Below are 14,454 nucleotides of genomic sequence, written 5' to 3' on the forward strand. Positions count from 1 at the left end.
CCCTGGGCCGCTGATCCCGGCTGCAGCTCCCGGGTATCCCTGGCACTTGGGATGTGGTTTTTTTTTTTTTTTTTTTTTTTTTGGGAGTGCTGCGGTGTGGGGAACAACTGGAGAGCTGCGGCCAAGCCTGCCCAGCCTCCATTCCCCTCCGTGGCTGCAGCAGCCCCTCGCCGTGGTGGTTTTGGTGGAAGGCTGGATGATGTCCCCTGTCCTGAGGAAATGGCCCTGCCGGCAGAGCTGTGGCTGCTCCCACCGCAGGCATTCCTCAGGGTGTGCTCTGGGATGCTGCTCTGGCACCACGATGCCAGGTTTTCCCTCTCGTGGCAGCCCCACAGAGGTTGGGATGTTTGAGCTCCTCATTCCTGCCTCCCTATAATCAGCCAGTGCATCTTTTCCACCCACGAGACCCCAGCCCACCCTTCCACCCCGGGGGTTTTGGGGACAAGTCTCCTCTCTGCAGGCCTCACAGAGATCGTTTTCCACTGCCTCTGTGACCAGTGGAAATCCTCGGAGTTCCCAGTTAACCTGCAGGAAGCAGTGGGAGGGATGGGTGAGCAGCCGATTTGAGCCTGGGGTGGGGCTGGGGCACCTCAGGGAGCCCCGAGCAGAGGGGAAAATCCAGGGAAACATCCGCTGCCCCCTCCTCATTCCCATCCTCCTCCAGAACAGAAGCGCACAGGCGGGAGAGGATGTAACAAAAATAGCGTCTCCGTGGAATTTATTGAATTCTCCTTAAATACAGCCGCCGTTCCCCTCGCCGCTCCCACACCCCAGCTCCCCGCCTTCAACGGAATGGTTAAAATTAGAAAAGCTGGTGCTACCCAAACCCTACCGCGGGAGGGAGGGAGGGACGGAGAGAGGAGAGGTGGGCAGGGGGTCAGTGCTGGGGCCGTGCCCCCGCGCTCCGGGCTCACCGCGCTCACAGGAACCAGAAGCATTTGCGCCGGGATTTCTTCACGTCCAGCTTTGCCGGCAGCCTGGACACGGGCGACGCCTCCTGCCCGGGCGGTGAGGGGCTCCCCGCCGCCCCCAGCGCCGTCGGGGGGGAGCTCGGCCCCGTGTCGCCCTCGATGTGGCTCAGCACCTGCTGGAAGCGGCCTTCCTGCTGTCGGAAATCGTGCTCCACGCTGCGGCACGCGGGGCGAGGGGACCGTGTCAAGGGGCGGCCTGACACCCCCTTGTCACAGCCCCCAAGGAGCTCGGTGTCACCAGCACAGCCCCAGGGAGATCAGTGTCCCCAACACAGCCCTCGAGGAGCTCAGTGTCTCCAGCACAGCCCCAGGGAGCTCAGTGTCCCCAGCACAGCCCCAGGGAGATCAGTGTCCCCAACACAGCCCTCGAGGAGCTCAGTGTCTCCAGCACAGCCCCCAAAGGGCTCAGTGTCCCCAACACAGCCCCAGGGAGCTCAGTGTCCCCAACACAGCCCCAGGGAGATCAGTGTCCCCAACACAGCCCTCGAGGAGCTCAGTGTCCCCAGCACAGCCCCCAAGGAGCTCAGTGTCCCCAGCACAGCCCCAGGGAGATCAGTGTCCCCAACACAGCCCTCGAGGAGCTCAGTGTCCCCAACACAGCCCCAGGGAGCTCAGTGTCCCCAGCACAGCCCCAGGGAGCTCAGTGTCCCCAGCACAGCCCCAGGGAGATCAGTGTCCCCAGCACAGCCCCAGGGAGATCAGTGTCCCCAACACAGCCCCAGGGAGATCAGTGTCCCCAGCACAGCCCCAGGGAGATCAGTGTCCCCAACACAGCCCCAAAGGGCTCAGTGTCCCCAACACAGTCCCAGGGAGATCAGTGTCCCCAGCACAGCCCCAGGGAGATCAGTGTCCCCAGCACAGCCCCAGGGAGCTCAGTGTCCCCAGCACAGCCCCCAAGGAGCTCAGTGTCCCCAGCACAGCCCCCAAGGAGCTCAGTGTCCCCAACACAGTCCCAAGGAGCTCAGTGTCCCCAGCACAGCCCCAAGGAGCTCAGTGTCCCCAGCACAGCCCCCAAAGGGCTCAGTGTCCCCAGCACAGTCCCCAAAGGGCTCGGTGTCCCCAGCACAGCCCCCAAGGAGCTCAGTGCCCCCAGCACAGCCCTTGGGGAGCTCAGATTCCCAAACAAGCCCCCAACAGGGAGCTCACCCACCCAGGACACATCTCTCAGAGCTGAGCCCCGCTGCGCTCCCAAGGTGGCACAGGGACACGGCCACACTTCCTGGGGTCACTGCGCACCCCTGTGAGGGGACATCCCACTGCGTGTGCCTTCAGACAGCCCTGCCCACCCCCTGTGGGCTGCCAGGGGGGGTCCGGGGGCAGATCCCTCCCAAACAGCCGCCCTATCCCGGCCTCCCTTCTGCCGGAGGGACAGAGCGGTATCAGCCCGACCTCGTGGCCCGGGGTATTTTGGGGTGGCTCCTTCTCAGCTGCCTCCCCTGCGCCGTCCTTTTGCTCCATCCTCTGCGTTCATCCCCACTGACAGTGCCGTGGACGCTGGGATGGATGGGGACACTGAGCCGGGGGTCTGTGGGACCCCTGTGAGCAATGAGGGGTTTTGCATCCCAGGGGCAGGGACTGAGGCCGGCTGCAGCATCGGGAAGTGCTGAGGCAGGAATTAGGGTGTCCCCGGTCTGGGTAGGTCAGGGGGATTGTGCCCCCCACCAAAACTCTCAGGTTTTCTGCCAATGCTGGAGCCCTCAGTGTCCCCACAGGTCCAGGCGCCTGCAGCTGTTGCTGTCCCCTCCAGCTGTTGCTGTGCCCACAGAGTCCCTGCAGCCCACGGTGTCCCCACAGCTCCTGAAGCTCCCGGTGTCCCCGCAGCCCCCGGTGTCCCCGCACCCCCCGATGTCCCTGCACCCTCCGGTGTCCCCTCAGCCCCCGGTGTCCCGGCAGCCCCCGTGGTCCCTGCACCCCTCTGTGTCCCTGCAGCCCCCCGAGTCCCCGCAGCCCCCCGTGTCCCTGCACCCCCCTGAGTCCCTCCAGCCCCCGGTGTCCCCGCAGTCCCCGGTGTCCCCGCAGCACCCTGTGGTGTGGGATGCCTGCCGGCAGCCTCGTGCTGCGATGTTCCCTCACACGGAAAACACGTCAATCTCCTCACACCAGCCGTGTCCCATCGGATCAGCGAGGTGCGGCGGAGTGTGCCCGGGAACGGGCACGTGACGCCTCCTGTCACCTCCTGTCACCTCCCCTGGCGAGGACAAGGAGTGTCCCAGGCACTTCTAGAAAAAAAGCGGCGAGGGGTGCAGGCCATAATGGGGGGGCTGAGCAGGGAGGGACCTCTCAGGTCCCCTGCAGTGACACAGGGAGGGGTCGGCACCGCTGTGGGACCCTAAGATGAGACAGGGCCAGGCGGGTCTGACCCCCTCCAGGGCCATCCCTGGGGGCTGTGCTGGGGGTCCCTCACCCTGTGTTCCCCCAGAGCCTCTCCTCATCCCAGGGGTGACAGCGAAACCCAGAGCGAGTCCCCATTCCGGGGAGCCACCTCTCCCAGATGTGACATCCGTGCCGCTGCCACGCTGCGTGGAGACAAGCTCGTCAGGCCTAATTAGCCTGAAGTCCCCCACGAGCTGCAGCGGGGGAGCGCGGAGCGAGGGGGACGGTGTGGGGAGCAGGAGCGGTGAGGCAGCACCGCCACTGAGCACGGGGGGGACATCAGGGGACCCCAGCCGGGCACCCCCGGACCCGAGGTGCCCCGAGGAGGGGGCACAGCGCTCACAGAGCGTGGCAGGGCAGTGGCACAGGTGCTCCGCGGCGATCAGGCACCGCAGAGCATGGCTTGGGACCAGCTCGCCGTGCCCTACGCGTCCCGGTGCTAACAGCATCGGCCTAATTAACCAATTAGCAGAACAGGAACACACCTGGCCAGCCACCTGCACTGCAGAGGGACAGAAGGACACCCAGGGGTGCCCAGCTAAACTGCAACCCTCCCAATTCCCCCGAAGACGATGCTGAGAAGGCACGAGATGCCTTTTCCCACATATCAAATGAGTGAGAGCACAGCAGGGGAAGGGGCTTCCACACCCTGGCCCAAAGCCAATGCTGGGAAGCAGAGCCCAGGCCCCGAGTTCCCAAACCGTAGCGAGAGGCAGGAACCCATCTGCAGCATCTGTGCAGAGTTGGCACAGGGACAACAGGATGCAGCCTGGATTTGGAGCGAGCCCACGCGCCAGCCGCTTCCAGCGAGGCTTCCCCGGTGGATTTGCCGTTAGAGGAGATAAACGCTCTGCCACCGTGCCAGAGCAGCCCCCTTCCAGATGCTGCTCCTCCATGGAGATCACCCTGGCTGATCCCGGGAGCAGGAGCTGCTCCCCGCGGGGATGAAGGGACAGATCCAGCCCGAGTGACAGCCCAGACACCCAGGAGTGCACTGTCTGTGTGTGGTGTCCCCCAACACGGGGACAGGAGGTGCAGGCTTGGCTGTCACCCTCCCTCCTGCCTCCCACGCTCCCTGGGAGTGCAGGGAAGCGGAACCCGCGGGATGCCCGGAGGCAGGGCTGGCCCTCACCTGTAGATGATGCAGGCACAGTCCCGGCAGGTCCCGCAGTTGGCGATGTCCTGCCCGGTCCGGTACGAGTGCCGCCTGTGACAGAGACGTGCCGTGAGCCTGGACACCTGCTCTGGGTCTGCCTGCGTTCTCTGCTGCCCCTGGTCCCTCGTGTTCCTCTGTGCTCCCACCCCAGCAGCCGGGATCTCCTCCCTGGATCCCAGCTCCTTTTCTCCCTGGGATTCAGACCCTTTTCTCCCTGTTTCTCAGCCTTTCTCCTCCCGAATCCCAGCTCCTCTTCCTCCCTGGATCCCAGCTCCTTTTCTCCCTGGGATTCAGACCCTTTTCTCCCTGTTTCTCAGCCTTTCTCCTCCCGAATCCCAGCTCCTCTTCCTCCCTGGATCCCAGCCCCTCTCCTCCCATGTGATCCCAATTAATACCAAACCAGGTGCCTCTGGCTTTGCAGATTTCTCTGATGGGAATGAACCAGTGCTGGGCACAGTGGCATCTCCAAATGTTTCCCGTTGTGTCCTCCCCGTCCCAGTCCCAATCCTCACCCCACGGCTCCCCATGCCTGCAGCCCCCAGACATCTCCCCACACACGGTGCCATGGAGGGAGCACGAGGCGCATGGCGGGGCCCTGGCACAGCGCTGCCCTGGCAGATGGGCACGGGGAGACGCTCCAGAGTAATCTCCAGCCTACGCCAGACTCGGAATTTATCTCTTTTGATGCTTTTGTACCAGAGCATCCTTCTCCTCCTCCGGGAAGGTGCACAGGACTTGGATTAAGCTGATTCCTGCCCGGGCTCAGCTCATGCCGCTGCATCCTCCTCCCTCTCCACAGGAGGGGTCTTCACCCCACATGTCTCTGCTGCTGGTGCCAGACCCCAGCCCTGAGACACCCTGATCCCAAGGGCTGTACTGGAGTCCCCCTGCACGCCAGCACTGCTGGCAGGTGCTCCCTGCTGGTCCCTGGTCGTTCTGCTCTGTCCTAAAAGAGCCCCGTGAATGCTATTTGTCCCTTTGGGACCCCTTCTCCATGTCTCCACTGTCCCTTCAGGGCTGTGGACTTTGGGGGCACAGCTGAAAGGACGTGTCCCACATACAAGGCACATTTCCCCGCTGAAATCTTCCTCCTGTCACTCGACCTTGGCCAGGGTTGTTCTCAGCCCTCAGAAACTGGGTCTGTTAATGCACCAAATTGCACATTGCAATGGGGATTTACTCTGCCAGCACCTGAATTGGATCATGAGACCCTATGTATATGTATATGTATATGTATATGTATATGTATATGTATATGTATATGTATATGTATATGTATATGTATATGTGTGTGTGCCTGCGGTTCCGGCATTGTACAAGAGCCCGCCTCAGCTGGGAGAGCTCATCCTGGGAGAGTCTCTCACGTTTTATACAGGTCAGATTTTGTGGGATGTTGCTGGTGGTCGGTGCCAGGATGTCTCCAGGCTTGGTGGCCCTGCTCTGGTGCACCTGAGGATCTGACCTGTGGCAGACGAGGCTGTGCTGTTCCATGGCACAAGGACACCGGGATAATGTTTTATGTGATTTCCTATCTCTGGGCATCTTGTTAGTTTGTTTGACTGTAACAGTAAATGGAGTTGAGGTCTTTGTTAGGGTGTCCTGGACCCCTGACGGGTCCCTCCCCACTGACAGTGCTCCCAGGGTGGCACAGGGACAATGTTCCCTGTGCTCCACTCACAGCCAAAACCATCTGATGGAACGGATGGATCACAGTGATCTTGGGCATCAGGAAGGAGATTTTACAGGAGGATGCCAGCACCAGCACCTCTTGGGGGTTTGCTGGTTGCCCTCGTGTGAGATGAGTTTGGAGCATTTCAGCTTAAGGCCATCGTGGGCTGACTTGGAACACCTTGCTCCATTTGGCAAATCTGCCTGGGAGGCCAAGGACCTGGGAGCAGGTCCTGGGCAGGGCAGGATGGGGGTGCTGGGCACCTCCCCGGGATGCAGCCACACCCACCACGGGGGCACCATCCACTGGATTTGTCCCAAAGGTACCTCCATGGATGGGGCAGGGATGTGGTGCCTGGCTAAGCCTGCTCTTGGGATGTGACATTCCAGATCACCCTTCCCAGTGACCGACAGAAAAATCAGCTGCACCAGAGCCGGGCAGGGGCCCAGCACCCCCTCATCTCCCGGGTCTGCACCCCTGCACCCATCCCTGGGCACGGGCAAGGCACCGTGGGCACCTGAGCCCTCTCACCCAGACGTGGAGCCGCGTGCACGTGGGGAGCAGCGCTGAGTTTCTCAAAGGGAAACACCTTCAGGAGGCAGCAGTATCCAAATCTCTGTCGGGATCCCCCATCCTGCACCCCCCAGGCCCCGGGGAACATTGTCCCCACAGCCCCCCACTCTTGTCCCCTCCTACTCACCCATCCCGCTGCGCCTCCTTCTTCTCCAGGTCCTGGATGACGTCCAGCAGCACCCGGATGGTTTGTTGGCTGGTTTCCAGCACCCCTTCCAGGGACTGCAGCTGGGAATGCAGGTCCCCCTGCTCCCCGGGCCCCCGGGGGCCCTCTCCCTGAGATGTCCGGGCGTCCTCCTCCCTGGCTGGCGCTCCCACCGGCCCCTTGGCCACCACCACCAGCTGCAGAAGGTCCTGGACGTGGCGCCGCGTGTCCGGCTGCTCGGCGGCGAGGCAGGGCTGTCCGTGCCGGGGGGGCTCCGCCGCCCACCCGGCCGATCGCGCCCCGGCTCTGGGGCCCTGCGGGGCTGCGGCCGGCGGCTCCCCGGGCCGGCCGCGCCCGGGTTCGGCGGCGCGGAGCCGGCTGCAGGCGCCGAGGGCAGCTGGTGTCTGGTCCGGCGTGGCGGCGGCCGAGCTGTGCCAGCCCGGCGCTGCTGGGCCGGGGGCTGGCGAGGCGCAGCAGGGTCCCCCCCAAAGCGCGGCGCAGAGCTGGTGCTGGGGGGCCGGGGGGTCCCGCGGGGGGTTGCCCTGAGGTGGCTGGCGGACGCCGGGGGTGTCGGTGACGGGGACGGGCTGCCGGCGGTGCGGCGAGGGCTGGCAGGGCAGGGTCCGCTCCGAATCGCTCCGGCCGAGCCCCCGCCGCTCGGCGGGCAACGGGGGCCGGCCGCAGGGCACGGAGGCCGGGCGTGCCGTGAGCCCGTGGGCGCCCCGGGGGCTCCCGCGGAGCGGGGCACAGGCTGGGGCTGGCGGGCAGGGCTCGGGGGTGCAGCTTTGTAGCGGAGGGGCGCAGCGGGCGGCGGGACACCCGGCCGCGCCCTGGTAAGGGGGTGGGGGGTCCCTGGGTGGTGGCGGCGGCGGTGTGCGGCGCGCCTCGGCCTGCTGGGTGAGGCCCGCGGCGTGGTCGCGGGTGGGGATGCTGCCGGGGGCCCGAGGGGGCACGGCCCAGCTGGGCACGGGGGGCGCGGCCGCCGCCGGGCACCGGGCGCTCGGCGCGGCGGGCGGCACGGCATCCTCCGCCACGTCGCAGACGCTCTTGCTGCGGGGCTGGGGGGCCGGGAAGGGCTTCTGGAGGCTGGGGGAGGTCTGGATGGCGGTGCTCATGCACGCCTTCCTGGGCATGGGCAGCGTCAGCGAGCCCGGCTGCGCCTGGGGCCAGCTGCGCCGCGAGGCACGGAGAGCCGCCGGCTCAGGGGGGTCCCTGGGGGGCGGCGAGGCACGTGGGGTGTTGTGGCCGGGTCCGGCCGCGGGCCCGGGCGGGGGGCTGTCCGCCCGCCCCGCGCCGGCCTCCACCAGGTCCTTGAAGCGGACCTGCTGCGTGCGGTTGCGCCGGCGCTTGAGGCGGCTCTCGATGTCGGGCGAGTCGCGGTTGAGCAGCACCGAGCGCACCGTCATGGCTTTCTCCTGGCTGCCCTCGCCGGCGGGGGCCGGGCCGGGCACGGGCTCACGGCTGACCATGGCTCAGGGCCGCGGGGTGCTGCGGCGGGGCGCGGGGGGGGGCCGAGCGCCGGCGGCCGTCCCCGGAGCTGCTGGGGCGGCGGGCAGCCTCATCCCTCGCCGCCACGGACAGGGGATGCTGGGCGGGAGGTGGGCTCGGGGCCGCCGGGCATGCTGCCCGCCGCCCGGCCCTACAGCCCCCGGCACGCCGCCCCGACAGCCCTGCCCGGCAGCGCCGCTCCCCGCCGACTCCCGCTGCCCATCGTCCCGTCGCGGCCGCCCGGGCTCAGGGCAGCCCGCTGCGGGCCGCCCGGTGCCGGCCGTGCCCGCCCATGGCTCCCGGACCTGCGGGGACAAAGAGAGGTGCGTCAGAGCCGGCCACGCCACCGCGGGCCTCCACCCCCACCCCGAGGACACGAGTGTCCCCGTGGAACTGCCGGCCTCTCCCGCCTCGGCTCCTTCCCGGCCCATCGTCAGCAAACGCGAAGAGACAGGCTTTGATCTGCGGCGCTGCCTCCTCAGCACAAAGGGAGAAGGGAAAAGAAAGAAGCCCTTTAGCATAAACACGTTCCGAGTTCACAGCTCAAATCAAGCAGAAGCAGCTGTTAAAAATAGCTCTGCCTCGCCGGGGCTGGTGCCTCGTGCGTGGGGCAGCGGGAGGGCAGGGCAGGGGCGAAGGGCTCCTGTGAGGGACGGACGGACGGATGCGGGGCACCCGCCGCACACGGGCACCAGCTCTGCGAGGGATGGACGGGGCGTGGGACATCCATCCAGGACGGGACGTGGCGGGAGTGGGAATGGGATGGTCAGAGTGACACAGGGGACACAGGAGACCCAGCACGACTGAGGCATGGCCAGAGTGACACAGGGACACAGGAGACCCAGCACGAGCAGGCGTGGACAGAGTGACACAGGGGACACAGGAGACCCAGCACGAGTGAGGAATGTCCAGAGTGACACAGGAGACACAGGAGACCCAGCACGACTGAGGCATGGCCAGAGTGACACAGGGACACAGGAGACCCAGCACGAGCGAGGCATGTCCAGAGTGACACGGGGGACACAGAGAACCCAGCACGACTGAGGCATGGCCAGAGTGACACAGGGGACACAGGAGACCCAGCACGAGCGAGGCATGGCCAGAGTGACACAGGGGACACAGAGAACCCAGCACGAGCAGGCGTGGACAGAGTGACACAGGGGACACAGGAGACCCAGCACGAGTGAGGCATGGCCAGAGTGACACAGGGGACACAGAGAACCCAGCACGACTGAGGCATGGCCAGAGTGACACAGGGGACACAGAGAACCCAGCACGAGCAGGCGTGGCCAGAGTGACACAGGGGACACAGGAGACCCAGCATGACTGAGGAATGGCCAGAGTGACACAGGGGACACAGAGAACCCAGCACGAGCGAGGCATGGACAGAGTGACACGGGGGACACAGAGAACCCAGCACGACTGAGGCATGGCCAGAGTGACACAGGGGACACAGAGAACCCAGCACGACTGAGGCATGGCCAGAGTGACACAGGGGACACAGAGAACCCAGCACGAGCGAGGCATGGCCAGAGTGACACAGGGGACACAGAGAACCCAGCACGAGTGAGGAATGGCCAGAGTGACACAGGGGACACAGAGAACCCAGCACGAGCGAGGCATGGCCAGAGTGACACAGGGCACGTGTCCTGTGTGGTTGTGGCCGCACTGGGCACCAGACGTGCTGCTCGGGCTGCAGGCGTGGGGGACCAGCTCCGTGAACGGTGGCGAGGCAGCGGCTTGGGGACACGGGGCCGCTTCAGACGCGTGAGAAGCAGCGGGAGGGAGAAGCTTCAGTAAGGCCGGGGGATGTCGCTGACGACAGCAGCCCTTCACAGGCGGAGCAGGGGTGGGAGCCGGGGTCACAGTGGGGATTACACCCGGCTCTATCCCCGTCCCTGCCATCATCCCGGTCCCTGCCGTCGTCCTCGCACGGCTCTGCAGGGCTCCTCCTCCCCACACCTGCAAGGCGAACCGCTCCGCGGCCCTGTCCCAGAAGTACCCCCAGCACCGATCCCCGTGCCCGCCTGGCTCTGCCTCTGCCCGCTGAGCCCCCGGCGCTGCCCCGGCCCAGCACACTGCTCGGGCACCGGGAGCACGGGGTACACCTGGAGCCCTGCTGGGATGTCCCGGCGTGTGGGGGAGGCCGTCGGCTCGTTCTGGGACGCAGCCAAGCCCAGAGATTCCAGCCGCAGCGAGCGGTGGTTCGGCTTTGCCGCATCGCCCCGCGTCCCGTGTCCCACATCCCCGTGGTCCCGCAGTGTCCCCGCACGCCGAGGCGGGAGCTTCTCTGGCTCCGCAGCCCCCCTGCCCTCACTGCGGACGGACACACGGCTCACACAGCCCCGGCCCCCTCCCTGCCTTGCCTTGCTCCTGCTGGCACGAAGCGCTGACTCAGCACAGCAGCGCGGAGTCCCCGGTGCCGGCACAACCAAACTTCCAAGCGCTGCGTGCCGGTGCCCCGTGCCCGCCCAGGCCGGCACTGAGCACTGACCCCGCGGAGCAGGGGGCTCTCACAGCTCTCCCTGCTCTCCCACCCCGGCCCCGCACGCCCTGCTCCGCGTTCGTCGGGATGCTGCTCCACGCGCCTCCCAGCCGCCCGGCGCTTCCCTTTCCCGAGCTTGGAGCCGTGCCCAGACACCCGGAGATGTCTGCGAGGCAGGACGAGACGAGGGATGCGATGGGGCTCCTCGTTAGTATGGACAGCAACAGGCGGAGGAGCGAAAACCGGCTGGGGCTGGAGCCAGAGGCGCCCGTCCTCGCTTCTTGCATCACTGCATCCCTCCCGACCCGGGGCACCCACGCTGGCCCGGGCAGAGCCTGCCGGGATAACGGCGGCCCTGGGATGAGCCACCCCTGAGGTGAGGCGGGGTCACCTCTGTCCTTGTGCCCAGAGCTCGGTGCCCCCGGCTGTGGCCGTGCCAGGGGCGGCAGCAGGACCGAGGGCAGAGGGATGCCGGCCGCATCTCCACGCTGGAGCCAGCCTGCTCCGGAGGGAGCCGAGCGTGGGGCAGAGTGTGCTGGGAACGGCTCCAAGGGCCGGGAACAGGACAGGAGCGCCGCTGGCACGGTCCAAGGGCAGGACCAGCCCCGTGATGCCGCCACGGGGCCCTCGCCGAGCCGTGGCTGACGCAGCGTGGGCCGAGGCCGTTCCCCTGCCGACGCAGCAAACGCGGCGCTGTCACTCAGCGAGGCCTCGCCGGAGCACCCTCGGCCTTCCCGAACCGCCGGGAGATCAGAGACGAGGCACAAGGACAAAGGGAAGCCTATAAATTATACATGGAGCAACTCCGTTTGGGAACGGTTCTGAGGATGTCAAAACAGCCGCGCCAGGACCCTCCCACGCATCCCTGCATTTTCTTTGTGCTGTGGTTGGGTTCAGTGCTGAGCTCAGGGGCTGTTTGCAGCTCACCAGCTTCTCTGAGCCGGTGTGGGATGGGATCAGGGTCCTGCCCTGTCTGATGGACTCTCCTGGATTGTCCCTGTACCTGAGGAACTCTGCTGATGGCTCCAAAGGACGTCTCAGATGCACCTGGCACCCAGCCTTGCCAGCACTTCGCAGCCACCTTTCAAGCACATTTACTGGGCAATGGCACTCAGTGCCTCAATCCTGGGGCTGCTGGAGCCCCTCCAAGGTCCTGAGCCCACCACAGCCCCTTCCAGGGTCTACTCCAACAGGACCCAAGGGCTGTGGTCACTCCTCCCTCCAGGAGAGACCTGCACAACCCCCTGAGGCCAAAGCAGGAGCTCTGGTGCTCCATTCTGATGTGCCCTGCTGGACACTGGGCTCCTCCTTGGAGCGGTCAGTGACCTCAGGAGAGCCCAGGGAGCGGGTCAGGGAGCCCAGAGTCCTGGCACAGCGATCTGAGGGATGCAGGTGGGCTGGAATTGTCCAGGGAATGTGTTTGGCACTTGACTAATCCCCTCTGAAGGAGGGCAGCATGAACCAGCCGTGCCAGTCAGCGCGGGGCCGCGGAGAACACGGCTCATCAAACCCATTTCCTGCCGGGCTTGACGAGGTTCCAACTTCGGTCAGTGGAGGTAAAAGCCTCGATGAAGCGGGCTCGGGTTTCTTTGTGGCATTTGACATTTCAACCAAGAAAAGAGGGCTGATCCCCAAACAAAGCGGCATGCATTAAGTGGATCAAAACCAGCTAAGCAGCGCGGCTCTGCTCCAAACCGTCCCGCGGCCCTGAGCACAGAGGGAAACCGAGGAAAGGGGAGGAAATGAAGAGCAAGGAAGGAAAAAGGCCGGCGCAGAGGCAGGCGAGGGGCACGGAGCAGAGGCTGTGCAGGATGGGGCGCTGCACGGCAGCTCCAAGCTCCACTCAGGGCAGCTGGAAATGCATGTTGGCAGGTCGGAGAAACAACTTCCTTGAAAAGGGAGGCCAGCTGGCACAGGAGCAGCTTTTGTGCAGTGGTGGACCCTCCATCTCAGCAGTTTTTTTAAGGTCTGAGTGTTTTTCTCCTCTGGTTCCTACGGGAATTGCAGGCACATGGATAAGGTGAGACCGCAGGTCACATCGCTGAGGTGCAAGTGAAAGCAGGTGACGCCACTGTGACACGATGGATACCACGAGTTCTGCAGCAGTGAGTTCTGCTGGGAATGATCTCCCCCCTCTGCTGAGTGACCCCAGGAGCTGAGGGAGCAGCAGGAATCTCTTCTCATGGACACCCCTCAGAGAGCCCCAGCACTGGGTTTCTCTGGCCAGCGCTGATGAGTGGTGAATTTTGCAAGTAAGAGGCACTAAACCCGCTGGGTTTGCATCATGGGACACATCTCTGAGCTCAGAGGTCAGAGCCCTGCTTCACCTTGCCCTGTCTGGAAAGTTACCTGCCAGCTTCATCCCTTTCTCCACCTACCCTCTCCCTCACCCTTGCTGGTAGTGCCGTGGAAGAGGGAAGAGCGGAGCAGACGCATAAATCTTCTCCTCAGGACACAGGAAGCCAGGAGATGAGATTTATGAGAGAGGAAGTCAGGTTCTCCTGGAACCGCAGAGGAGTGAATGACCCGGCTCTGCTCTCAAAGTAGAGCTTTTGTGGGGTAACACATCTGATTTTTCCTCCTCTCCAGAGGGGAGAGAGGTGCTGCTGGCAGTGGAGCATGGCAACACTGGAGGGTGAGGCGCTGGAGGGGCAGGAACCAGGCTCATGACACATCACAGCAGAGCCTAATCCCGCCTTGGCTCCGTGAGGACTCGAGGCGTTTGTTCTCAGATCAGAGCGTGTGTGGGACTCGAGGACAGAGGACTTGGAGCAGCTCCTCGGGCAGCTTGCACACCCGAAATCTGGCTCCTCGCTGAGGAAGCTCCACCACGAAGCCAGCTCATGCCCTGCCCTCATGCTTCTCTTGGAGGCTCTTCCAGAAGCCTGCTGCTGGGAGCCTCACAGACCTCCTCATTTCCTGCAGGCACTTAATCACGGCCCGTTTATATCCGACTGCACTCGTGCCAACGGAGCGCTTCCGCTCGAGCAGCCCTTCTCCCTCCTTGGTGCTCAGCCCTCGCTGCCCCCAGCAAGGATTCTCCCCTTCTCCAGCCACATTCCCAGCACTCCCAACTCAGCTGCTGTTCCCAAGGCCAGCTCCCCGTGTCCCTGATGGACCTGGCAGTGCCTGACCCCCTCCCTCTGGGCAATGCTCGAGGCTCTGCTCGAGCGGCTCCCCCAGGACCCCTGGGCTGGCCCGGCCGAGGACACCAGCGCTGTCCCTGCCACCAGGGTCACGCCAGAGCTGCCTGTGCCCCACAGTCCCCTCAGCCCCGCATCGAGCATCGCCCAGGGGTTCTGGGAGCGGCACCAGCGCACGGGTCCCGGCGCGAGCGGCCGCTCACACGAGCCGAGGGATCCGCACTCATCCCTATGTAGGTCACTGGCTGAAGTGCTCTGCGGGAACATTAGTCACTCTCCCAGCCACGGGGCCCAGGAGGAGGCTCTGACACCCGGCCGAGGCGGGGAGCCCCCCTGCCACCCACCTCCCCACGGCTCCAGCACCCTCAGCCACCCCGCGGGCTCCCCTCTGGGGCCGCCGAGGCTCCCGGCCGGCCTGGCTGGTGCCCATGGACGGGATCCCGCCGGCTGG

General features: G+C 65.2%; 2 protein-coding genes across 2 annotated transcripts in view; one reads left to right on the forward strand and one right to left on the reverse strand.

Annotated features, from left to right (window-relative positions):
• Window positions 1-14,454, forward strand: part of LOC120752684 (dedicator of cytokinesis protein 2-like) — a 46,213-nt gene that overhangs the window by 18,559 nt on the left and 13,200 nt on the right. The window lies entirely within an intron of this gene.
• LOC120753113 (INSYN2B protein-like) lies at window positions 773-8,356 on the reverse strand. Its single transcript, XM_040065054.1, has 3 exons — window positions 6,870-8,356; window positions 4,477-4,551; window positions 773-1,127 (listed from the first exon to the last, which is right to left on the reverse strand). Exons 1-3 carry the CDS (start codon window positions 8,354-8,356, stop codon window positions 920-922), a joined length of 1,770 nt encoding a protein of 589 aa, XP_039920988.1. The 3' UTR covers window positions 773-919.

Source organism: Hirundo rustica, chromosome 5 (genome assembly GCF_015227805.2).
Source record: "Hirundo rustica isolate bHirRus1 chromosome 5, bHirRus1.pri.v3, whole genome shotgun sequence".
Classification (NCBI taxonomy): domain Eukaryota; kingdom Metazoa; phylum Chordata; class Aves; order Passeriformes; family Hirundinidae; genus Hirundo; species Hirundo rustica.

What these genes read in the sequence shown, in the direction of transcription:
- LOC120753113 (XM_040065054.1), bottom strand. Translation starts at nt 8,356, where the DNA reads ATGGTCAGCCGTGAGCCCGTGCCCGGCCCGGCCCCCGCCGGCGAGGGC. An exon ending in AAGGAGGCGCAGCGGGATGG is followed by an intron (nt 4,552 to 6,869) that starts GTGAGTAGGAGG and finishes TCTCTGTCACAG; the next exon opens with GCGGCACTCGTACCGGACCG. An exon ending in TGTGCCTGCATCATCTACAG is followed by an intron (nt 1,128 to 4,476) that starts GTGAGGGCCAGC and finishes CGCGTGCCGCAG; the next exon opens with CGTGGAGCACGATTTCCGAC.